Raw genomic sequence first — 25,448 nt, forward strand, 5'->3', positions numbered from 1 at the left:
ACATTTGAAATAAATCTGCGGCCCATCAATCCTCTCACATTCCAAGAAATGATGGACAGCCTAGACATCGGATGGAAGTGAGGGGGTGCCAGTGGCAGCGGCACAAATGACTCTCTCTGATGGCGCAATCCAAAGTCGGTCTCTGATCGAGCTCCAAATCTGCCCCAACTCATGTAAAATGGCTCCATCCAAGGGAATAATACTCTAGCGTGAACTGAGGAGCTGAAAGTCAAACCAACCAGCACTCCTGGGCAAATCGAGGTCTCCCTGAACTTCAAAGAACAGAAACAGAAAGGCCCTACCACCGATGTCAAACACTACATCTATCTCCTACTACAGATCATGGGAGTAGCACCAATTCTTTCCTCTCAGCCAACCTTGCTGAAGAACACGAGCTGACAGAGAATTACAGTCCAATGAACATACGTGAATGCTTCATTCTCTTCTCTCTCTAGCTTCAACAAGCCCCATCTCCCTAGATGGATCTAGATGCCACATGTCATCATCATAGAGCCTTTCTAATGCAACATTTCACCCCTCTCTTGGGATGCTTTAAAATTCTTTGCCCCTAGGCACATTCCTTGCATTAGGCCCTTAGCCTTAGATCCACCTAGTCCGGTGCTATCAACCCTCACCTAGGACCTTGACATTAATTCCCTCCCGATCATTTACATAAAGCGCAAACAAATAATTACAAACATAGATCCTTTAAGGAAAATGTCGACTAATTCTTCCGAGGTCATGCTACCTCGGCTAGAGCGTAACATTCCTTCCCTCTTCAGACATCAGCGTCCTCGATGATAAAATCTGGGAACACTCCGCAACTGGTATACGGATTCTCAGGTAGCTTCGGATAGAGGCTGACCATGCCATGCAACCAACACCGTGGATATCTTTCGATTTCGTATTTGCATTGTTCCTCGGTCCAGGATTCTTGTTGGTTTGCGCCTCGCATTATCCTCTATCTCCTGAAACAAAACCACACCTTCGATTAGTGAGTCACCTGTATGTAAAAATTTCTTTAAGCGCGAAACATGAAAAACCGGATGCACCTTACACCCCTGTGGCAATTCTAATTATAGGCTACCTTGCCTATTCTCTTTAGAATTTATCACGGCCCACAGTATCGAGGTGATAACTTAGCACACTCTCCTGAAGTCAACGACTTCGAGTGCGAAGGAACTCTGAGAAAAACTTTTTCTCCTTCCCGGTACAAAGGTATGGGTATCAAGGAGTTCACTCCAACCCAGCTGAAACAAAGGAATATTGAACTCATTAACGTGACGAATGCACGTAAAGCAGGGAAATGGGTGGTCTACTGAGAAGGACTAGCATTAATTAGAGATTTCAAATCTAAACCCAAAGACTCCAGTCTTCAGCTGATGTAATGAAGGCCACTCTATCATAATGCTAGAATATAGGTGTGTGCTATAATAACCTCGAGCTGAGATGCCATGTGCATTCCTCGACTCTCTGATACTCAGAGATGTGGTAGATACTCTTTTTGGGGTGTACTTTGTCTCATGGGCCTGTGAGGCCTTTCAAAGACATTAATAGCTCTCTCTCTCTCTCTCTCTCTCTCTCTCTCTCTCTCTCACACGTTGCTAGAGACCCATGCAATGTGGCTGAGACTTCATCATATGCAGCCCTATACCTGTACATCATAAATTTCTCGAGGAAAAGTTATGGCCATTTGAAATCTGTGACAAAATTGGTCCAACGAGCGCTAAAAAGTGATGATGTGGCACTCTATGATGATGTGGTAGTGTGTGTTCACACGCTACTAACAAAATATTCTTATGTGTCACTTGGTGGTGCTGATGATGTCTTATTGATGATTGCACATGATGACATGGCAATTGTTTATGTGGCTTACTAATGTGTCTTGATGATGTGTCAAAGTTGATATGCCATGCTGATTATGTATGCTGATGTGGCCTTGTTGACTAGGATGATGATGTGGTAGCTGAGGTGGTAGTGTGATTTGGACTATTGATGTGACATCGGTGCCATGTGTCAGGTATCACTTTTAGATTATCGTGATGACTCATCTTATTGGCAAATGTTGATCCAGATGAGGCAAGGATGTCCCGAGTTTTTGCAAACAAGCGAGCTCTGGTCACATCTTAGGGGCATGCATTCTTGGGCATGGGCACGATACATGCATGATCTTGTCATTTATAATGGTATGGATTGATGGCGCTCCTCCAGTGGGTTCACTTGTTTTCCACACGTCGGGAGCTCCAATGTAGTTGACTACCTCATAGGATCCCTTGCCCTCACCTCACATATCACTGACTTCTCTATCTCGCCACCACCTCCAAGAGCCAATCACACCTATCTCTTCTTTAGTATATCCATCCCTACCTCACGACGCACAACATGACACCGCTTCACACACTACATATAATGACATATACTTTGATCATAGCCTTCACCTGCGTACTCCACGCACCTTTCCATTCTACTCGCAAATCCCAAGGACATCCCGCTACTAGGAGATCGAGCCACTCTAATCACCCTCTCTCCATGAGGCCACCCTACACATTTTCACACACACCACCACTCACCCGCCACGTCTTGGCTCGGTACCTTGCAATAGCTTGTACAATGATGAGTGTAAGGCTCTACTCCAGAAGTACATTTGCACACCTATGGCAATACATAAGCGAAGAGCTTTGGCCTCACTTCGCACCCGATCACACCAGCTGCAGATTGAAATAGGAGGATGGAAAGATATCATCTTCAACGGACTGTGAGAAGGAGAGAGTGAGAGAGCTCTACAAACTGGCTAACCTGTGTGTCGAGTGCTTGTGCATCTTGTTGTACTACTTCACTTAATCTATTGGTACTTAATCTATTGCAATAGATTAAGTGAAGTAGTACAACAAGAGGGAAAGGTTTTGTCTAAGTGACAAAACCTTATCATTTAACCGTAGTTAGTGAACTAACTATGGTTAGGGGAAAAAACCTCAAATGAGGAAAAAGTGCCCCTAACGTACTTATTACATTACATTGGTCACTACTAGGATATAATAATAATTCTAACACCTCCCTGCACTGCCAATGTCATGTACAAGGATATGATCAATCACCAAAGGAGATAAGTTCAGGGCACTACGAAATGCCTCAAACTTTTCACGTGAAAGTACTTTGGTGAAGATGTCTGCAACATTGTCATGTGTTGACACATAGATCATACTGAGTTTGTTTGGGGATGTGTTCTTCCTCTTCTTTCGAGCAAACTATTCCACTATCTCATTATTGTCACATACATGAATTAGAAACAATGTCAAATTAGGCTCTTAAAGGAAGGCACTTTGCATGTTCCTCCAACTATAGAGGCAACTCCAACTCACCATGTTCAAGGGGGGCCCATTGATCCAAGCACCCTCTCTTCAATTTCCTTTGCCACCAATTGCATGGAACGTGTTAAGGGGCTTCTCCCTATGTTTCTCTAGGCTAGTATTTTTAGTCAATGCATGAATGAGATGTCAAATGCAATCGTGAAAGAAGATGTTAAATTTGGGTTAGAAATGAGGAGCCAAGATCTAAGGTGCACATAAATAACTCCTAATTTCTCCAAGAAGATAAATCTCAAGAATAATTAGTCAATGCAATCATCACCTCTTCTTCCTTTAATGAGGTCTATAGGTTGTCATATGATTCCACACCAGAAGGGTTCATGTACTGTAATGTTGCTCATAAGCCTACCACTTCATCTTCGAGCTGCATCTCTCCTGCATGCAACTTCTCTTTGACATAGTGATAGTAAACCTCAATGTGCTTCGTGTGAGCATGAAACACAGGATTCTTTGCCACTGCTATAGCACTCTGACTATTAGTGAGAATCAGAGGAGGACCCTCCAATGAAAGATGAAGATCAGCAAACAAACACCGCAGCCAAACACATTCAACTGTCGCTGTGAAAGCTGCCCTGTACTCAGCTTCACATGAGGAGGTAGCCACTGTAGATTGTTTCTTGCTCAACTAAGAAATGCAAGCATGTCCTAGAAAGAAACAATTCCCACTGGTGAACTGCCTAATATCATAGTCTCCAACCCAATATGAGTCACTGTAAGCATGCATCTACAAGTCACCCCCCTGGGAAACATCAAGCCAAAAGACTTTGTACCTTGCACGTAACAAAAGATGTGTTTTACAGCCTGCCAATGCATAATCTTTGGGCTGTGCATATACCTACTCACCTGAGAAACTGAAAACTGAATATCAAGTCGTGTATTGCAGAGATAAATGAGGCATCCAACAGCCTGGCTATAGAGTGTGACATCAATTGATTCACCCGCATCATACATTGTAAGCTTCAGCCCCGGCTCCATGGGAGTGGACATAGGCTTGCAATCATGCATATTGAATCTATCCAAGAGCTTTTGAACATACTTGGACTGAGACATAACAATGCCATGTTTCTCTTGAATAAACTCGATCCCCAAAAAGAAATGTAACAAGCCCAAGTCTAACATATCAAATGTAGCTTTCAATTGGACTTTGAAATCTACAATTACTTCCTCATTTGATCCGGTGAGCAGCATGTCATCTACATAAAGAATGATGACCAAAATATCCCCCCCATCCTTCTTGATGTAGAGGGTGCTCTCACCTGAACTATTGTGCAACCCCTTGCTGGTTAGAAAGGCATCAATTTTTGCATACCATGCACGTAGGGCTTGTTTCAGCCCATACAAAGCTTTATTCAGCTTGCATACTTGATGTGCATTTCCTGAAGTTTCAAAGCTCGGAGGTTGTTTGACATAAACCTCTTCCAACAAGTCTCCATTAAGGAAAGCTGTTTTAATGTCCAACTCGTGAACATTCCATTCAAAATTTGCAGCCATTGCTATAGCTCACCTGATGGTGGTCATTCTGGATGTAGGAGCAAAAGTCTCCTCATAATCTATGTCCTTTTTCTCAGCATATCCTTTTGCAACCAGCCTTGCCTTGTACCCATCAATGGAACCATCTAGCTTTCTTTTGACTTTGAAAACCCAACGTGTACCTACAGCATTCTTACTTGGTGGCAAATCCACGACATCCCAAGTCTGATTTTTATGAATGGACTGCAATTCATCGTGCGTGACATTCATCCAATGCACATTATCATTTGCTTGTTCAAATGTCTCACGCTCCTCCTCATGAAGAAGAGTAGCTGCATAAGTTGATTCAACTGAAAGAGCCCCCCCCCTATGTGCCTTACTGCACTACGAGTTCTGCCAAGCAATGGACCCTCAAGCTTACTCTCCCTGAGAGTCTGAAACAACCAATGCGGGACTGTTTTGGCCGCATGTATCTCTTGAACTTCTTGCTTGACAACTTCATCCACACCCTAAGGTTGTACTAACTCAGCTGGGGGCTGAATCCGTACATGTGGATCTGGCGGAGGTTGCTGTAAATTCTGAGTTTCAATGGGGGAGCCAAATGCTATAGGAAGCATCCCCTCAAACACATCATCTGTGTAGGATCGATAGGCAGAGAGAGAGTGCAGGTTGCAATGAGTCGATAGAGTCTGTCACGTCAAATCTAGGATACTGAAAAATAGGAGTATAAGGTACTTGTGCCTAGACCTAGGACTAAGTGCCTAGGGTATCACATAGGACTAAGTGTCCTATGTGGCCTAAAAGGCACTAACACTACAAGTGCCTACATTTATGCCTACAAGGCACATACCATGGCCTATAAGGCATCACTAGAACCACCAGAAGATGGCGTACAAACCCCCCTCCATGGGATGGGCTGAAGTACTCTGGAAACGTCTCAGAATACCTGGTATTTTCTGGTCATGGTGGCACATGTTCATCCAAAAGGATATAGCCACCTATGAATGTACAAGGGATGTCAGATCATGTAACAAAGGGAACCAAGTGTAAAGCCTGTCGGAAGACTTCTAACTTGGGACGAAAAGTGCCTTTGTAAACATATCTGCTATGTTGTCCTCTGTGGGAAGATAGGACAACTCTGTGTCTCCTGCAGACAATTGCTCCCGAACATAATGATAGTGAACTTCAATATGCTTGGTACGCGCATGAAACACTGGGTTACGCGCAATTATACCTAGATGAATCCAGGAACATTCCCAAACTCATCCTCTAAAAACACAACATAGTGCAGTTTCAATCTCATGATAGTCACTCACAAGGTTGAAAACCATAAACTCCATCATGCATAGCAGGGACTAGCTACTATGACATCCCCACTGACGTCATCAGCGCCCAACAGTGGGTGTAGACCATAGTATAAAAATATGCTCTCACACATACAAATCCACACACCCACACATACTTGAGCATACATTTATACACAGTCTTCGTACTGAGTTTCTGTCGGCACTCCGAAGGTGAAGGGCAGACTCTTGGTGCGCGCATGAAACACTGGGTTACGCGCAATGGCCAAAGCACTCCGGCTGTCAGTGTAGACAATAGTGGAGGATGTCTGACAAATACCAAGATCTGTAAGTAATTGTTGAAGCCAAACACACTCTACTGTAGCAGCGAAACCCTGTACTCAGCCTCACAGCTAGACGTGGCAACTGTTGGTTGCTTCTTGCTGTCAGTGTAGACAATAGTGGAGGATGTCTGACAAATACCAAGATCTGTAAGTAATTGTTGAAGCCAAACACACTCTACTGTAGTGACGAAACCCTGTACTCAGCCTCACAGCTAGACGTGGCAACTGTTGGTTGCTTCTTGCTGAGCCAAGAGATACATGAATTGCCAAGCAAAAAACAATTGCCAATACGTGACACTGTGGTGTCAGAACATCTTGCCCATTCACTATCCGTGTAAGCATGCATGATAAGTGAACCCTGATCACCATCGAAGAGGGCTAAATCCTAAGTGCCTCTGAGATATCTGAAGACTCTCTTCACTGCCTGCCAATGCTGTGAACTGGGCATGTGCATGAATCTGCTAAGCTCAGATACTGCATACTGCAAGTCAGGTCTGGTGTGACAAAAATAAATAAGGCATCCAACAGCCTGTTGATAAAGAGTGATATCACATGGGGGGCTCCCATCATGAGCTAAGAATTTGAAGCCAAGGTCCACTGGAGTAGAGATTGGCTTGCGATCCTCAAACTGAAAACGATCAAGGAGCTGTCCAATATACTTGGACTGAGACATCATGATACCCCCCTCAACATGAGCAAACTGAATGCCTAAATAATAATGGAGCCATCCCATGTCTGACATGTCAAAAATCTGCTGCAAATCAGCCTTGAAAGTTGCAATTTGCTGAGTATCTGGGCCTGTGATGAGCATATCATCCACATATAAAACCAACACTAAAAAATCAGATCCACTCCCACGAACATAAAGAGTGGGTTCTGTGAGACTATTCTGAAAACCAAGGGATAGTAAGTGTGCATGAATTTTGGCATACCATGCCATGGGTGCCTGCTTCAAACCATAAAGGGCTTTTCTAAGCCGGCATACCTTATTTTCAGAATTAACAACCTCAAAGCCAAGAGGTTGTGTGACACAGACTTCTTCCTGCAGATCTCCATGAAGAAAAGCGGTCTTGATGTCAAGTTGGTGCACTTGCCAATGATGATGGGCTGCAATGGCAATGACACATCTAATGGTAGTAATCCTGGATGTGGGAGCAAATGTCTCCTCAAAGTCAATGCCTTGTTGTTAGGCATACCCTTTTGCAACAAGACGGGCTTTGTATCTATGCTGCCATCGGATTTCCTTTTCAATTTGTAGACCCACCGCGTTCCAATGGCATGCTTTCCGCGAGGGAGATCTACGAATTCCCATGTGTCATTTTTGGCAATTGATTGTAACTCAGCTCTTATTGCATCCATCCACTCTTTGCTGTCAAAAGCATCTTTATGGCACAGAGGCTCTTCATTGCAAGCTGTAGCAAGGAGTGCAAACTCAAGAAAGTGACCATGCTGTCTATTCCCTAATCTTGTCCGGGCAGCAAAAGGCTGATCTTGTTTGCTGTCCCTCAATGTATCAAGAAGCCATCTGGGAACTTGCCTGTGCTGTCTATTGACAACTCTTTCTTCAATGACTACATCATGAGTAGTGGGATCATTTTGTGCCGGAAGAGAAACTTGCAAATCAGCATGAGAATTGACTCACCTTCATTCATACTGACTTCCTGTAATTGCCTTCTCAAATATGCAACACGAGCTTCATTGCGAATCTAATAGAGAGAAGCCAATTTATCCCAAGCATCCTTTGCTGTCCTGCAAGACCGGATGTGTGGAATAATGATTCTCTTGCATGATAAAGCAATGCATGAATGTGCATTTGCATCTCTTGCATCCCATCTTGACTATTCTTGAGTTGGAAGAGCAGCAGCAGAGTGCTAGAGGAAGAGGCATCAGGAGGAGTACCCCCTGCAGAAAGACCAGCAGTAGAGGCAACCGCTGTAGCATTGGCTGAGCCCCAGAAACAATATTCCACAAATGCTTTGCAACAAGAATATGTTTCATGAGATAAGACCACATCGGATAGTTAGTGCCATCCAACTTATCATCTTCACGAAGAACTCCAAATAAATCTTGATTGTTCCCAGCCATAGCAAATATGATACCCTGAAAAAGACCTGAAAACCCAAAAGCCTCAAGGCTATCACTGCAAAAAGCTGGCTGTCCAAAAATGACAGCAAATATTTGCAAGTTTCTGACCCAAATCAAAGGGCAAATGCAGATCTGATCCAAATGTGACAGTGGCAAGCAATGTTCACTGCAAAAACAGCAAATCTGGCAAAAGCCCCAAATTTATTGAGGGCAAATAGGCCAAAAAGAGGGCAAATGCAGAAAAGCCCCAAATTTAGCTGAAATTTTTTGCAAATGTGACCCAATGTATGCAAATCTGACTCAATGTCCTGCAAAAAAGACTCAATGTCTGAAAATCTCACTCAATGTCCTGCAAATGTGACTCAATGTACTTCAATCAAAAAGAAATTACAAACTAAATCCCGAATCTCTAGTATTCTTGCAAGAAGTTGCAACTAGAGGAGATGAAAGGTATTGAAAGCCCCATTTGCCAATGTCTTGCAAAAGACTTCGCACGTGCCAAACATGTATGGAACTCTTGGGACAAGAACAAGCTGTACTAACAACTGTTTTATACAGAACATGTACGGATGTACCGAGCAAGTTCAGTGTACGTACAAGCGTACGGATCTAGTACAATGTACGAATGCATGTACAGTGTATGGATGTACGGATGCAGAGTAGTGTGCAGTTGTACGGCGACGCATGTGCGGAGTTGTACGGTGGCTGTACGTAACTGTACGTTGGTTTGGGTACAGAGCTAAGTGTGCGTCTGTACGTCAACGTAGGTACGGAATGCAGTACGGCAAAGTATGAAATGCAGATACGAAAGGCAATACGACGAAGTACGGACCGCATGTACGGAAGGCAATACGGCAAAGGTACATTGTACAACAACGCATGAACAATAGGTACAACGCTGATTAAGTATGATGCATGTACAACGTAGGATCTCAAGTACAATGCTGAGCAGGTACGAAACCGTACAGTTGTATGGTGCAAGTACAACGAACAGTACGGATGAGAGGAGCGGGTGCAAGAGACGAATCTAAACGTGGCTCTCACACCACTATAGGATCGATACGCAAAGAGAGAGAGCAGGTTGCAAAGAGTCGATAGAGTCTATCACATCAAATCTAGGATAATGAAAAATAGGAGTACAAGGTACTTATACCTAGACCTAGGACTAAGTGTCCTAGGTGTCACATAGGACTAAGTGTCCTATGTGGCCTAAAAGGCACTAACACTACAAGTGCCTACGTTTATGCCTACAAGGCACATACCATGGCCTATAGGGCATCACTAGAACCACTAGAAGATGGCCTACAATCTGAAGAGGCTGGAATCTGAAATTCAGCATGTGTATGTGTAGAATTTTCAAAGAATATAACATCTTTACTAACAAAAATCTTGCGTGTAGCAGGATTGTAGAGACGATAGCCTTTGCTTTGTGAACTATATTCCACAAAAATGCATTTGAGTGCCTTATCTAACAACTTGTGTCTGAACTCCACAGACATGTGGGCATGCACAACACAAACAAAGACTCTGAAATGGTCCACTGAAGGCTTTCTCCCATGCCATGCCTCATAGGGAGTGATTGTCTTCAAAGCCTTTGTAGGAGCCTGATTTAAAATATAGTTGGCACATGTGAGGCCTTCCAACCAAAACCTGTGAGACAACTTCTTACTTGTGAGCATGCATCTGTCCATTTCCATGGCGGTGCGATTCTTCCGCTCAGCTTTGCCATTTTGTTGAGGTGTAAGCCTCATTGTAAGCTGATGCATGATGCTTTTGTTTTCAAAAATGTCTCAAATTCATGAGACAGATACTCCCCCCCTCGATCTGTTCGAAGTGTCTGCATTTTGAGTCTTGTCTCATTCTCAACCATTCTGTTAAGGTGTAAGCCTCACTGTAAGCTGATGCATGATGCCTTTGTCTTTCAAAAATGTCTCAAATTCATGAGACATATACTCCCCCCCTCGATCTATTCGAAGTGTCTGCACTTTGAATCCTATCTCATAATCAACCATCGCCACAAGGTGTTTGAAATGCATTAACACTTCTGATTTTGCCTTGAGACCATAGACCCAAGTGTAGTTGGTAAAGTCATCTATGAATGTAACAAAATAGAGATAACCCCCAAAAGCAAGTGTCCTAATGGGACCCATCTCCTCCATCATGAGAATGTGGAACTGATGCATTTGACACAACCATACCGGAATCCCTTTTCTTCTCTTTGGCTATGCGCTTCTTGCAATCCAATATAATGACCTGGCTTCTTGCAATAATGACAGATGCCCCTCTTTTTATGCTTATTTGTATCACCCTTTGCCTTATAAGAAGGCTGTCCAAAATCAGCTTTATGCTTATGTGTGGGCTGATTGGCATGTGGCTTTTGCTGCCCTTTACCCTTGGGCTTGAACTTGGAGAGCATAGCATGCTCGCCAGCCCAGGTTGCCATATTTCTGCGAGTTTGTTCCTCCTACAACAGAAGTCCTACCAACTCGTGAAGGAGAGAGGATTGCTGCCCCCCCTCAATGACAAATTCAGCGAGGTGTGGAAACCGAGATAGGACTTAGGAAGAGATATACCTTTGTAAGACTAGAATAAGTCCAATCATACAAATTTTTTTGTTGTTCTAAAGATCAAAAATCTATACAGAGAATAAAAGAGAATATTAAAGAGAAGAAAAAAGAGGTAAACAAAAACTTTTAAGAAAAACAAAAGGAAGACATACTTAGCAAGCAAAGCAACACTTATGTCGTCATCAGTGCCCAAGCATAAGCAGCTATACTGGGTTTCTAAAGACCCGCGGAGTCTATTGGGCAAACCCAGTGCTTACTAAAATACGTCAAATAAACAAAAGAGAAAGAAAACAAGAAATAAAGAAGAAAGGAAGCAAGTGACTAAGCAAAAATAAACAAGCAAGTCAAGAAACAAAATCTTCCAAAAAATAAATATCGCTCTCTCTCTCTCTCACTCTCACTCTCACTCTCACTCTCACTCTCACTCTCACTCTCACTCTTATTTAAAAGCTAAATGGTCCTTTACACTTATGTATTGTTTCCTACAAAGAGTCAAAAATACATTTCTAACTTAGAAAGCACAAGCAAACTCTTTTTTGAAACTAAAAAGAAAATGGGCTATTCAGCTCCCCGCTTTTTGTTTTCAGCTTATGTTCAATCACTCTAAACATACCTAAGGCCGATACACCATAGATAAAAGACTTCATATCTAAGATTGTGCGTACTTTTTTCATTATTTTCCTTGGATTATACCTCTTGTGTAATAGTAAAGTGATCAAATTACTACATTGAGTGATAAAAGACTCCTTGGTTGTACAAAGGTGGGAAAATCTATGGAACTAGGAAGAAATGACTCCATATTTTGCCAAATCAGAAATGTTTGAGTCAATGTGAGGCATTTTTATAATGTGTTAACCACTATATTCAGGTTGTTCACGTTTATCGTATATATCAACCTCTAATCCTATGGTAGATTGAGAAATTCTAAGATCTAAGAAAACACAAGAATCCCCTCTTGAAGTGCAGTTCAGTTCACAAGAGTCACGAGGATAGATTCCTTCCCCAAAAGCACTAGTGTCTTTGTACATAAAGTCTTAAAAGTTAGGAACATCGAGTACAAATAAATCATCTATAAAACGCCTAACTTCGCTAAGTTTATGTAAAATGATAGGGCAGGTATTGATAGAAATAAGACGTTGCATAAACTCAAATTCATAAGTGAAAAGATAAAAGTTTGCTAAAAAGACGGCACAATTAGTGCCCATGGGGATTCCTATAATTTGTTGAAACAAAGAATCACCTATTGTGATGTAAAGATTATCTAAAAGAAAATCTATCCAAGAGCAAACATCTTCCACACTTACTACCATTGTGTATCTTTTCTTTTTAGAGCCTATATCATGATCTTTATTTTTTGGCCACAAGAAGTCAAAGCATAAGGCTGTTTTCTCAACTTTTAGCACTTTGCATCTATCTTTGTCAAATCTCAGATTGAAAACTTCAGCCACTAGCTTTTCTATTCTAAACTTCAGGTCTTCCAGCTCAATCACTGTGTAAAGCGTCATAAAATCATAGGTTTGAAGGAGAATAGGAGACTCTTTTTCCTGAATGCTTCGAGAGAAATTAAAAAAATTTACAGTAGGACATCTACCTCTTTTAACAAGTCCCTCCAAAGTTCATGGACACTAGGCAACATGGCTTTGAAGCAGTAGCTTAGCCATTTAGAGACATCCGTCAAAGTAGTCTCACAAACAACTGCAATAAAGTAGACTCAAGAAGAGAGTTCAAAGTGGTGGTGATCATCTCTGAATCCGGAATGACTTCATTAATATTCAGCAATTGTTCCCTGAGGTCCTGAAGCTTTGTGAGGTGAGAATTCATGGAATCTCCCTCCTCCATATGTGTATAGGAAAGTTCTCGCTTCAGAAAGGAAACCCTAGCATTATGTCTTGCTGCAAACATACTCTCTAGTATTTCCCAAGCTGCCATAGATGTCTTGCATGACCGGCGGACTTTAAAGTGTACAAACGAATGTTGCACCACAGGCTGGTACGGGGCAGTACGGACGAAGTGACACCCGCAATATGGAAGTATGTACATTGTACGGATGGATAACTGTACAGTGCACGTACAATTGGTTGTACGGACGACGAGCAGGAGGAGCTTGCGGGCAAGGAGCTAGGAGCTGGGCAAGAATCTAGGAGCAGGGCTGGAAGAAGTAGTGGCTCTGATACCAAATGTGAGAAGCAGAGAGTGAGAGAGCTAAACGTCAGATTGCAATAGATTAAGTGAAGTAGTACAACAAGAGGGAAACGTTTTGTCTAAGTGACAAAACCTTATCCTTCACTAACCGTAGTTAGTGAACTAACTATGGTTAGGGGAAAAAACCTCAAATGAGGGAAAAGTGCCCCTAACCTACTTATTACATTACATTGGTCACTGCTAGAATATAATAATAATTCTAACACGGAGAGCCTCTAGCAACACTTGGATGCACTACATACCGTTTGCAAGGCACGTGATTTGAAGGTCAACCTTAGAGAAACCAAGGTCATGATCTTCAACACATCCCAAGCAACCATGCACAGTGAACAATTCATGCTAGACATACTACCGGTGAAGGCAGTCGCATCCCACACATACTTGGCATTCTTTGCTTTGGCCCGATTTTCAAGATGTGGGATACTCCATGTTACTAGAAAGACCATGGTTTAGAGCAGCCAAGATTAAGCAAGATTGGGGAGACGATAGGGTCACAATAAGGAAGGGTACTAAAGAAGTTCAAGATTTTTATGGTGCCAAAGAAAAGTGCACCTTAAAGTGTTCAACCTTTGGTGGCTTAAGGAATTAATATGATGGCTGAAGTTGATGATGATGAAGAGGATTATTTTCTCTGAAGAAATCTTGCATTGATCCCGAATTTTGTGATTGATGTACAGGGTATTTTGAGTCAATACAAGAGAAAGGAGACAGCCCCTTGGTCCGCCCTATGGGCTTGTATGGCAGTCCTTGTTGGGGGCCTCACCTATTAGAGGCAAATTGGGCCCTAGTAGAGAGGCTCTAGGTTCTCTTATTGTCAAGGATGATCCACAGTAAGTCATCGGTCCCACATCAAATAGTTCTAGCTGAGTTTGGGGCATCTCTACTGCAGCTTGAAGCAACATTTCAAGAGATTACATACCTCTACCGAGTAAGAGATTATAGTTCCTCGATCTTCGTCCATGAATTTACCAACTGAGGGCAATCAGAGGTGTTAGTACACACATCCACATAGATGGTTTACATGCGTAGGACCTATCCTATGTGGTCTCTTGGTCGGGTACTACTCGTCATATGAGAAAGGAGCCTCCCCCCAACTTCGTATGGACAAATTGTCCCCTTTTACTCTAGCATTGAGGCCCCTTCTGGTCTGCTCACCTACCACAAGGTTAACCATAATATCCAAGAGGATCTCTTACAGCTACACAAATTCAGGACCTCGTTAGCCCCTAGTGAGCTTCACAAGCTTCTACACAAACCTTGCTTACAAATATCCAAGAACGGCTTCATCGACCCGCCAAGCTATACACAGATCTTCCCCCATTCTTTGAGGATATCGATCATGCAGTTTGTGGCTCGTCCCAATGACTAAGCATTGAGAGTGCGCGGGCTGAGAGCATACCTAAAAAGGGTCGCATCTTCAATCTATGTAATCGGCAAGAGATTGAATTGGTGAAGCCCTTTACTTCCAGATGCCATGTGTACTTATTGTCACAATAGTTGGCCGTGTCCCTATTCTAGTGAGCATGGAGGGAAGATCCCCAAGCCTGATCTGTGTATCGACCGCGCTGGCGGGTCTGTCGTGTCTCTTGCTCTAGGTCTCGGCTCTATTGTCTCCGTGGGGCTTGTCGGTTCGAGCTACCTGCCTGGAAGAACGCAGTGATCACACTCTGAGTTGAATCTCGTTGTGCACCCTAATTTCGTTTAAGTGCCTTGATCAAATGGTCTCTATGTCCGACGCACTGCACTTGTCCAATGCAGGGCCAAAACTATGAGACCACAGCACATTTATCGTCACCAACACTCCATCACAGGTTTTATGCCACCACTGCCTCACACAGCACAAGGATCTCCCGCGGGCTTGACTCCTCTGCTAGCATCTAGAGGACCATCACAATGATGCCAATCACAATGATGACAATCCACAACTTCCATTTTCCGCATGGCCTCATACATTTTTATGTACTAATGTTTCTATGCTCATGTTACACTTGTCTTCGATGTAGATGCCCGTATCTGGTTTTAATCTCATAGACCCTTTCGTGTTTCGAAAGTTTAATAATCTCTCTCTCTCTCTCTCTCTCTCTCTCTACGAAGGGCTGGCTTTTCGACACTTAAGTGCGCCCGACTGGTTTTTTAATCTTATAGACCCTTTGGTGTTTCAAACTTTTAACTCTCTCTCTCTCTCTCTCTCTCTCTCTCTCTCACCCCCCTCCCCTCCCCCCCAAGGGCTGGCTTTTCAACACACTAGTGCAGCGGACCGCTATGTAGCACCATCCTTCAAGGGATGTGATCTCCTGAGGACAGAGTTACACGTGATTATGGGGTCCAGGATGATTCAGAGTAAGCCCTTAGTCCCACATGAGATAGTACAAGCAAAGTTCGCCATGACACCTCTCCAGGTTTATGCCACCTTTCAAACAGTGACATTCATCCACAAAGTTTGGGACTTACCTCACTGGAGACGTCCGAGGCTGACCATGGAGTCATCCAGACGACTAGCAAAGAGCGGGGCAAACACATGATATGCGCGTATATCCACATGGCTTGCCAGGCACGGTATCTAGAGGAGAGACTTCCCCCCTTTCAGTACAGCATGGACGCATCTCCTGAGTCGGAGATGAGATCAACCGTGTCATATGGTTAGATCTCCTCCAGCTCCATACACCTCGGACCGGGGGGGACCAGGAGCTCCCCACCAAGATCTAGTTCTACCACATCCACTTCCTGAGAATATTGGAGGAGAGATTCATCATCAGACCCCAGTATCTCAAGGACAAGAGTCTACATGCATTGAGGATTGCATTGAACAGATGCGAGTTTCGTCCCATTAGCTGAGGATTGAGGCGGGGAGAGCTGCATGTATACCCAGAGAGCAGCGGATGTGCATGCTATGCACATTAGGGGCGATTGAGACATAGGAGCATTTTCTTTGTGCTTGACCAGCCTACTATGAGATCCGGGGATGCTACCATTGTCTCGACCTGGAGGGAAGTGACTTCGGTCCACTCTCATGACTGATCCATTTCCATGACCATGTCTGCATTGGGCTCTATCTCATAGAAATGCACCAGCACAGGGAAACAGTACTACGATAGATCCGAGAGCAATAGGAGGCGGCTAGACCAACCTAAGGATATAGAGGCTGACCAAGCACGACGACACGTCACAAACTTCTATATACTTCAATCAGCTCCAAGACACGACGGAGTAGAGGAGGATGATATGAGGGCAGCCTAATCAGTAAACAATGACACAGAGACCACGCGTGAGACAGAGAGTGCCGAGAGCACATTCTATTAAGGTCCGACCTATCACAGCTTTCCTCAAGAGGGGACCAACAGAGATGAGGGATCACTCTGAACATAGCCCCAAGGGTTCAAAGATCAAGGAGACCACGTCCCCCGCCACAGTGTGAGGCAGCTCAACTAAAGCAAATAAAAGATATCTTCACAGCTCACGAGAGAGCCACCACTATGCTGGGCTTCAGCTTCTGAGTCCCAACTCCGAGATTGATTTGATTCAATTTGTATTTGATTGATTGTGTTTTTGCTAGAGCTCGTAAACTCAATAGAGCAACATAGATTAGTAATCAGGAAGGGCCCTAACGCGCCATTTGCCCCAACTCATTGAGACTGCTATGAGTCTTCTTTTTGTGCACTTTGTTCCATAGGCCCGCGAGGTCTCCTGCGGATGTTAACACATCTCTCTCTCTCTCTCTCTCTCTCTCTCTCTCTCTCTCTCTCTCTCAAGCTTCTTCGACAATCTTACAAGTTGAAGGGCACCAAACTATGGATAGCAGAGGAGCTTACACAGCTCAACTTAAGATTAAGGCAACTGAATTAGCTAAAGTCAGGGCTGCAAAAAAGGATGGAAAATGGGCAGTTTACTGTGAAGGCGTAGCACTAATCAGAGAGTTCAAATCAAAACCAAAAGACACTCAATCTTAAACTAATGTATGGCTATTTACTCTTACAAACTATCATGTAGGTATCCTAAATAATGGGGGTGGTTTTTTGCACTCCTTGGGAGCTGCCATGTGCCCTCCCTAAAGCAAATGTACTAGAGGGTTTCTTGCTGTCCCATAGACCCTTTGGTCTCTAGTGGACGTTAATAGACTTTCTCTCTCTCTCTCTCTCTAGCTTGTATTGTCTTTGTATTCTCTCTCTCTCTCTCTCTCTCTCTCTCTCTCTCTCTCTCTCTCTCTCTCTCTCTCTCTCAGCCTCTCCACCTCAGCCACCCCTCACCTGCTCCGCCTCCTCTCCGCTCAACCTCTTCGCCTCAGCCCTCCTTCACCCGCTCAGCCTTTCCGCCTCTCTCTCTCTCTCTCTCTCTCTCTCTCTCTCTCTCTCTCTCTCTCTCGTACAGCCCGTCCATACCTCCTCCGTACAGCCGCGCTTAGCCTCTACGTACCATACAACCCGTCCGTACCTTTGTCGTTAGTACCACAACGCTCCATCTGTACCTTCGTCCTTCGTCGTCTGTACCACAGCTCGGAGTCGAACCTCCGTACCTCCCCCCGTCAACACCTCTCCATACCTCCCGTCCATACCTAGTCCTCATCCTCCCTAACCCCGAGTTGGGCTAAACCCCCATCCCAACCTGGGGGGTTAGGTTTAGCTAGGGGTTCAACATATAACCAATTATGAACCGGCCTACCCTCTCCTCCAAGTTCCCCTCAACTCCCTCAACTCCTTCAACATCCATCAGGACTCGGTACTCTACAGTTGCAGCCATGACACCCTCTCCATATGCACAGAATTACCAACAAGAAGGCTCAAAACGACCCATCCTCGGGCAACAGGATCAGATTTTTTATCTGCAGCAGGCAGTGAGAGAGCTACAATTGGAGCTGGCAGAAGTAAAGGCCCGACTTCACATTCTTGAAGGGCTTGGTAAGCAGGCAGTAATTGATGAGGCTGTAAAATCTTGTAAGGATCCCCCCCCCTACCCCGCAGCTAGTCTCTACAGTCAAAGATCTTGTTCACACTGAAGTGCAAACTGCTAAGAAGGAAGTGATTGTGGAAGTGGACAACAAAGCAAGTAAGTCTGATAGCATAGATTAAAGAACACAAAGCTAGATGGGATAATGCGCTGAAGATTAGAATAGGGGGACTCCCAGAAGATTGGTACAAAGAGGAGGCACATATAGTGAAATATTGACAAAGATAAAAGCAAGCTTGCCCAACATTGAATGGGTGAATGATGATGAGCAAGGATGATGACGACTCCAGGACAGCTTCTATTTTGCACTATAGAGGTCATGCAATCCTTACACTAAAGTCAAAAGATATGCGGATCAAGCTTCTTCGACAATCTTACAACTTGAGGGGCACCAAAGTATGGATAGCAGAAAAGCTTACACAAGCTCAACTCAAGATTAAGGCAACTGAATTAGCTAAAGTCAGGGCTGCCAGAAAGGATGGAAAATGGGCAGTTTACCATAAAGGCGTAGCACTAATCAGAGAGTTTAAATCAAAACCAAAAGACTCTCAGTCTTAAACTGATGTATGACTGTTTACTCTTCCAGAATATCATGTAGGTACTCTAAATAATATGGGTTGCTTTTTGCACTCCTTGGGAGCTGCCATGTGCCCTCCCTAAAGTAGATGTACTAGAGGGTTTCTTGCTGTCCCATAGACATTTTGGTCTCCAGTGGACATTAATAGACTTTCTTTCTTTCTTTCTTGAGGGGGAGACCAAGATTTCCCCACTAAGATCCAATTCTACCACGACCACTTCTTAAGGTCTCGGAGTACTGTCTCGTCATCAAACCTCAATATCTCAAGGATACGAGAGACTCACATGCACTGAGGATTGCCATCAGAGTTGCGAGTTTCATCACATTAGCTAGGGAATGAGGCTAGGAATGCTACAGGCAACCCAGAGAACATGGGATCTACAAACTATGCACGATGGGCGAGGTCGAGACAAGAGCCCTTTCTATGTGTCTACCCAATCTATTATGAGATTAGGGGACAGTATCACTGCCCCTTTCAGGAGCGGCATGGCTTTGGTCCGCTTACACAGCTGGTCCATTTTCTCGATCGGGAATTAACCCTTAATCCCCCCACATCCTATAAAAGCAACACCAACCCCTCTCATTTCTTTACCCACACTTTTGCTAGCCACTTCCTTCTCCAAATTCCGTTAAGCCTTCATATTTTTCGTCTATCTATATTTTCCGTCCTCCAATTTCCGTCCACCATTTCCACCACCACCACCACCAATTTTTCCGTCAACCCCCCCTCCACCACCACTTTGTCCATCACCCCCCCCTTCCATCTCCATCTCCACCTCCCATCATCTTCCTCCCCACCACCTCCACTTTTTTTGTCCATCCCCCATCTCCCCCACTCAAGGTAACCATCTTTTTTCCCCTCCACCATCTCTCTACCTCTCTCTACACCCCGTCTCCCCTTCTCCCCCCCCCTCCACGTCCCATCTCCTCCACCAACCCCCATCTCCTCCACCCCCCATCTCCATCACCCTCCACTCCACCATCTCTCTACCTCTCTCTATCCCCCACCTCCTCCACCGCCCATCTCCATCACCCTCCACTCCACCATCTCTCTACCTCTCTCTACACCCCATCTCCCCTTTTTCTCCTCGACCCCCCAGAATAAGGAGAACATAATCGTCTTCGATTTCTGGGACATAATCACCTGCAGTAGGAACTGCTTCACGCCTGGAATGTACGTCTTTAGCTAAGAAATATGAAATGTCGGATGGATTTGACCCCATGATGGTGGTAATTCCAATTTGTAACTTAAAGGTGAATTTTTCTTGACGATCCGGAAAGGTCCATAGTATCTTGGTCGCAACTTAGGAAACACAGACTTAACCATCTTATAGCGATGTGGGGCTACAAATAATAGCACCATGTCACCAGTGTCAAATTCCACGTGTCGTCTATATTTGTTGGCAGACCGTTGATATCGCTCTTACGCTTTTTGCATATGATCCCTGACTTGGAGTAGAATGTCTTGCATTTCTTCAACCAGTTGATCAGCTAGGGCCACTCGATGTTGAAGTACAAAATTCGCTGGTACAATCGGAGTGTCTCCATAAGCTACTTGGAATAGAGTCACGATAATGGCACTATGGAAAGAGTTATTATAAGCAAACTCAAGGAGTAGTAGATACTCTTCCCAAGCTGCTAGGCGTGACTGAATATAATGTCGAAGCATTTCTTCCAGAATTTGGTTGACTCTTTCAGTCTGACCATCTGATTCTGGGTGGTAGGCTGAACTAAACAGTAAAGTTGTACCCAAAGATTCGAACAGTGAAATCCAAAAGTGACTGGTAAACTTAGGATCTCTGTCGGATACGATATTATTCGGCAATCCATGTTATCGAAAGATGTGTTGTATGAAGAGTTTGGCGATGTCCGGAGCATGTGCACTTCTTTTGACAAGATAAGCAAGACGTAACCATTTTGATGACGCCGCTTTTCATCTAAGGCCAGTAGTATGTTGCACTGGGTAACCTATAAGTCTTGTTGATGCCTAGATGGGCAGCATAAGGAACTACATGATGCTCTTTTAACAAAAGACGTCGAACATCCTTGTCATGTGGTACACAAATGCGATCTTGATAATACAAAAGGTCGTCCGTATAAGAATAGGATGAGAAAATCTTCTGTTCGGAAGTCGAAGGTTGATCTTTTGAAAGAACTTATACTGCTGTGCCGAAGTCTTTATCATTGAAATACTTCCCTTTGAATGAATTCAGAACATCCGCAGATAATGTAGAGATTACCATAGCTGATGCTAGAGTTACCCTGCTGAGAGTATCTGCAACTACATTGCGTAGTCCTCGAATGTACTCAATGGTCATGTGAAAGTTAGCCAAAAACTCAACCCAGCGTGCTTGTCGAGCGTTCATGACTAGCTGAGTAAAGATATACTTTTGAGAGTGATGGTCTATCTTGACCACCGAGTCGGCTCCCATGAGATAATGTTTCCAAGAGCGATAAGCATGTACAACGGCAAGAAACTCCTTATCATAAACAAGGTATCGGGTTTGGATATCGGAATGTTTATGGCTGTCAAAAGTAATAACTCTGCCTTCTTGCATCGAGACTGCTCCTGTAGCGATGTCGGAAGCGTCGGTCATGACCTGAAATGGAAGGTTTGGGTCAGCAATAGCCATAACTGGTGTGGTAGTGAGTGCTTGCTTGAGTTGTTGGAAACTATACTCTGTTTCAGGAAGCCATTGAAAAACTGTTGTACTTTTCAATAATTTTGACATAGGAGCTACGATTTCGGAAAACTGATAGACCTTTGTATGGTAGAAGTTTGCCAATCCGAGAAAAGAGCGGACATCATGAACATTCTTAGGAGTAGGCCAGTTTCGGATTACCTCAACCTAATGATTGCAAGCACATCGACACCAAGAACTAGAAAATTCAAAATGTATTGTTTAATGCATATGTAGTGCAGACAGTATTATATGGAGTGAAAGTATGGGGAGGCAACATTTCAGCCTCTACATGGAATGATATTGAGAAAATGCAAAAAGCTTTCTTAAGGCAACCCACTACTCCATACTCAGTACTTCTGTTGGAAACGGGAAGGAGACCGATTGAATTTCATGCATTGATCAGAGTTATGCAATACCTAATGGAGGTACAGCAAATGCAACCTGATAGGCTGCCTCATAAAGCATGGAAGGCCAGCACAAAGCTTCAAAAGAACTACAAAAGTAAGATCGCCTGCACAGGATGGGCAACCAACATAAGAAAATGGTTCAGCAGATGGAAAGTGGAAGCATATTTGACCATGCCGCCTGCAAAGGTCAACATGCAAAATTTTCAACTATCTTTACTGAGCACTTTGCAGAATCACTAGCTAACGAGTGAAAAGAGGGTAAAGCTGGAATATTATCAAGACAACATAAATCCCACATGTTGGTCTACATACATGTCCATAGAGACACATGCTCAGCCTTATATTAGCACACCTATCCCCCTTCTATATCGCAGGAACATAGCCAGGTTCCGTACCAGATCTCATACATGCCGTTGAGCAAGGAGCTTGGATACACCAGCCCAGACATGCTAGAGTCTGTACCCTTTGTGACATGCAAACAGTTGAGACGGAGGCACATGTAGCTCTACACTGCCCCCGTTATGCACATATTAGGGAGGACTACCAGCAGATACTAGAGCACTCCGCTCACTTGACATCAATTCTCTCCACTGCCTCTCCGGCAGCTTTGGGATCTTTTGTCACTCGTCTTTTTACTTCTCATCAGGAACTCATAGACTCTTGGCCCCTCTCCTTGGGGAGACTCTTTTTACATTGTATTGAGACGGGTCCCATGGGTCATTTTTGGCCCCCCGAGGATGCTAACAAATTCTACTTCTACTTCTCCCCCCTTCCATGACTCTTCTCTTCTCTTTGCCTCTTCCCGTACCCTCCTTGCATCTCCTGGAAAATAATTAACCGAGAGTGCTTCACAAGAGGCAATAGAAGCTCAACACTCTCCCCCAGAAACCAAACATGGCTTATCCAAAAAGTTGAGGTTTCTCACCTAACGATCTTGTACAATCACATCTCATAACCACACCAATCAATCCATATCAGTCGCTAAATCTCACTCACAAATCCAAAACATCTTAATAAAGACATCATTTCCTTTAATAAATCAAAAGATGATCCATACCTTGTTCTTTGTGCCTCCGAAAAGACAAGCATGGGATTAAGGACCTCACTGCGAGATAGGGCTGGAGGCCTCTCAAAGAGACGTATCAATCCAGTACTACTTGCACTCCCCTTGTCTTTATAAGAGGAACCATCAGTAGCTCCTTGGTGCACAAAGAGGAGATATTTGAGGACCAAGGCCTGCAAAGTGCACTAAGATTAGTATGTTATACCGACACAAGAGGTTGAAAAATATTCAGCATATGCATAAAATTGTTGTGTACTTCATAAAGAATTGTACGATAACCCTCCCAAACTGTGCTTTCTACACCTATGTTCGACAAAAAAAACTCCGGATATTCGCAGCATTGACATTCACAAAACCTGTGATCTTGCTGAAAATCAATCACCAATACTTCAAACCATAAACTTCACCTTGCAAACCTCGGAAACATGCCCCGAACCCCAAAGAAGGTGAAGGTACATAAACACTGATATGCCCACTCGAGCATCCACAACCATAGGCACATTGCCAGATTGGCCCTAATTAAACGCTAACCTCATGATCCTAATGGACTCATGAATATGCCCACTCAAGCATTAACAACCATAGGCACATGTACTTCTCTATTGTTAAGCCAGATTGGCCCTACTTAGACGCTAACCTCTTGATCCCAATGCCCATGTGCGTCAGCTAAAAGCACAAGGATGAGACAAACTCCCAATAAGAATCCAGAACAACAGCTGATTGAAAGAATGAAACTCGGTACAGTAGCTTTGCCTAAAATCTTAAAGTTCACGACTAAAGCCATAAGAAGTATGTTTCTCAAACTCAGTATTATAAACATCAACAAACCATGGTTTCTCAAACTCAGCATTATAAACATCAACAAAGCATGTGCAATGTCAACTCCAAAAATGTCCATATTTTACACCCTGAACCAGAAATGTATAGCATGAATTGCATCCCTAATCACCTGATCTGTGCCCAATGTGCGCACAAGACCACCATTAATGCTATATCCGAATGACCGTCATTATTTATGCCATGTCCAGAAACACGCTGGCGAATATGGGTAAGCTCCTCTCATTACAAGCTCCAAGCTGCTAAATCCATCAGCTTATTTACTGTAGGGATGTCAAAAGAAACGAGAGGAAGCACCTGCAAAGGTGCAAGAACGCCGCAAGGCCCACCTTCTCGTTGCACAAGCCCGAGAGATGTCTCTTCGTCTGGACTAAACCTGTAGATTGGCGATCGATTGTTAGAAGAACTGAGTATCAAAACTTAACATCGTGGCCATTAACCATAAAAGGCGTTGCATTGTGGCAGTACCTGAACCCCTGGTTACACCACTGTGCAAGGACCTCTCTAGATACAGTAGCGCCGAAGACCATGGTGAATAGCTGCTGTGCGACATGGATGGGTAACTGTTGACTAGCATCCCCTAATCTCTTTCTGGCTCTGCCAATTCTGTCGCCATGGACCTGTTGTGAAGCCCCGGCAGCCTTCCCCGTAGAATCACATAAGCCTGACGGTAGAGCTTGCAGCGATGTAGAAAAAAGCGGGGTTCTCGACATTTTGTCAGGTGAGGAGGTTTGCTGCCGAATGGGGCTCAAGAAGGACGGATCCTTGTGAGCTGCTAACATCCTTTGCTCTGCAGCAGCCGCTCGAAGTTCACGCTGCATCCTCCTAGCTTGGGCTTCTGCACCCTCGACAGAGGGGGAACTGGACTCGACAGAGGAGGGGGTGGCTGGGCTATCCCCAGGCTTGCTTCTCTTCGCTTCAGGCGCAGGCTGCAAGCTCATGCGAAAAGCTTTCTGGAGCTCTTCGTCATCCGGCTCCCCCATTGAGAGTAAGCTAGGGCTGAGGGTGCGATTCTGACGGGTCTATCAACCAGAGCATCACATTTTAAATTTTCCGACCTACGAAGGCATCGAGGTGTTCATCGGCGGATCATCATCGGGAGAGACTACGATCGGCAAGCTGAGGACGACGATGATGACAAAAAGAAAGCCTGCGATTGGAAAGATCGGCGATCAAATTGAAGCTACATGGAGCGGGGTGAGAATGCAGAAAGTCCGTTCGAGCAAGTTCTTGGCACGTGCATCCCCATCGTCAGCAGCAGCAACTTTGGAGAACAGGGAGATGCAAGCAACAGACAGACGCGAAGAAGAAAAGGGTGTGGGAAGGACCTTTTTGCAACCCTTTTAGCGCCTCGCATTAAGGTTGGCAAATCGCAAGATTCCCTTTTGTAGTCCATACTTTTAACCTCAAGCTCTCGAAGCTGTCGTTTGGGGGATTTATTGGATCTCATGGGCATTTGGGTTTTATTGGAAGGACATGTTGAGGTGCGAAGGCTAGGCTTTGTGAGGACACTTGAGTTTTTTGCCTCATAGAGAGTTATTGCTCCTCTATTACAACTCTTTCGCTTGCGGGGTACTCTTGTATTCTTGGTAGGCATCGTGCAATAGGGGTGGTGCATGGTTA

At 44.2% G+C, this 25,448-nt stretch overlaps 1 protein-coding gene across 1 annotated transcript in view; it reads right to left on the minus strand.

Moving 5' to 3' along the window:
• The window catches only part of LOC147903240 (ubiquitin interaction motif-containing protein), a 115,632-nt gene extending 90,421 nt beyond the window's left edge, over positions 1–25,211 (minus strand). Inside the window, exons 1-3 of the mRNA XM_087373008.1 lie at positions 24,294–25,211; positions 24,123–24,201; positions 22,983–23,161 (exon numbers count right to left, since the gene is read on the minus strand). Of these exons, the coding sequence (XP_087229134.1) occupies positions 22,983–23,161; positions 24,123–24,201; positions 24,294–24,808 (773 nt within the window). The 5' untranslated portion in view covers positions 24,809–25,211. The remainder of the gene's footprint in view (positions 1–22,982; positions 23,162–24,122; positions 24,202–24,293) is intronic.
• Between the last annotated feature and the right edge of the window lie 237 nt (positions 25,212–25,448).

This window comes from Dipteris shenzhenensis, chromosome 3, assembly GCF_047967505.1.
Source record: "Dipteris shenzhenensis isolate YYH24624 ecotype China chromosome 3, Dip_SZ_1.0, whole genome shotgun sequence".
Lineage (NCBI taxonomy): Eukaryota > Viridiplantae > Streptophyta > Polypodiopsida > Gleicheniales > Dipteridaceae > Dipteris > Dipteris shenzhenensis.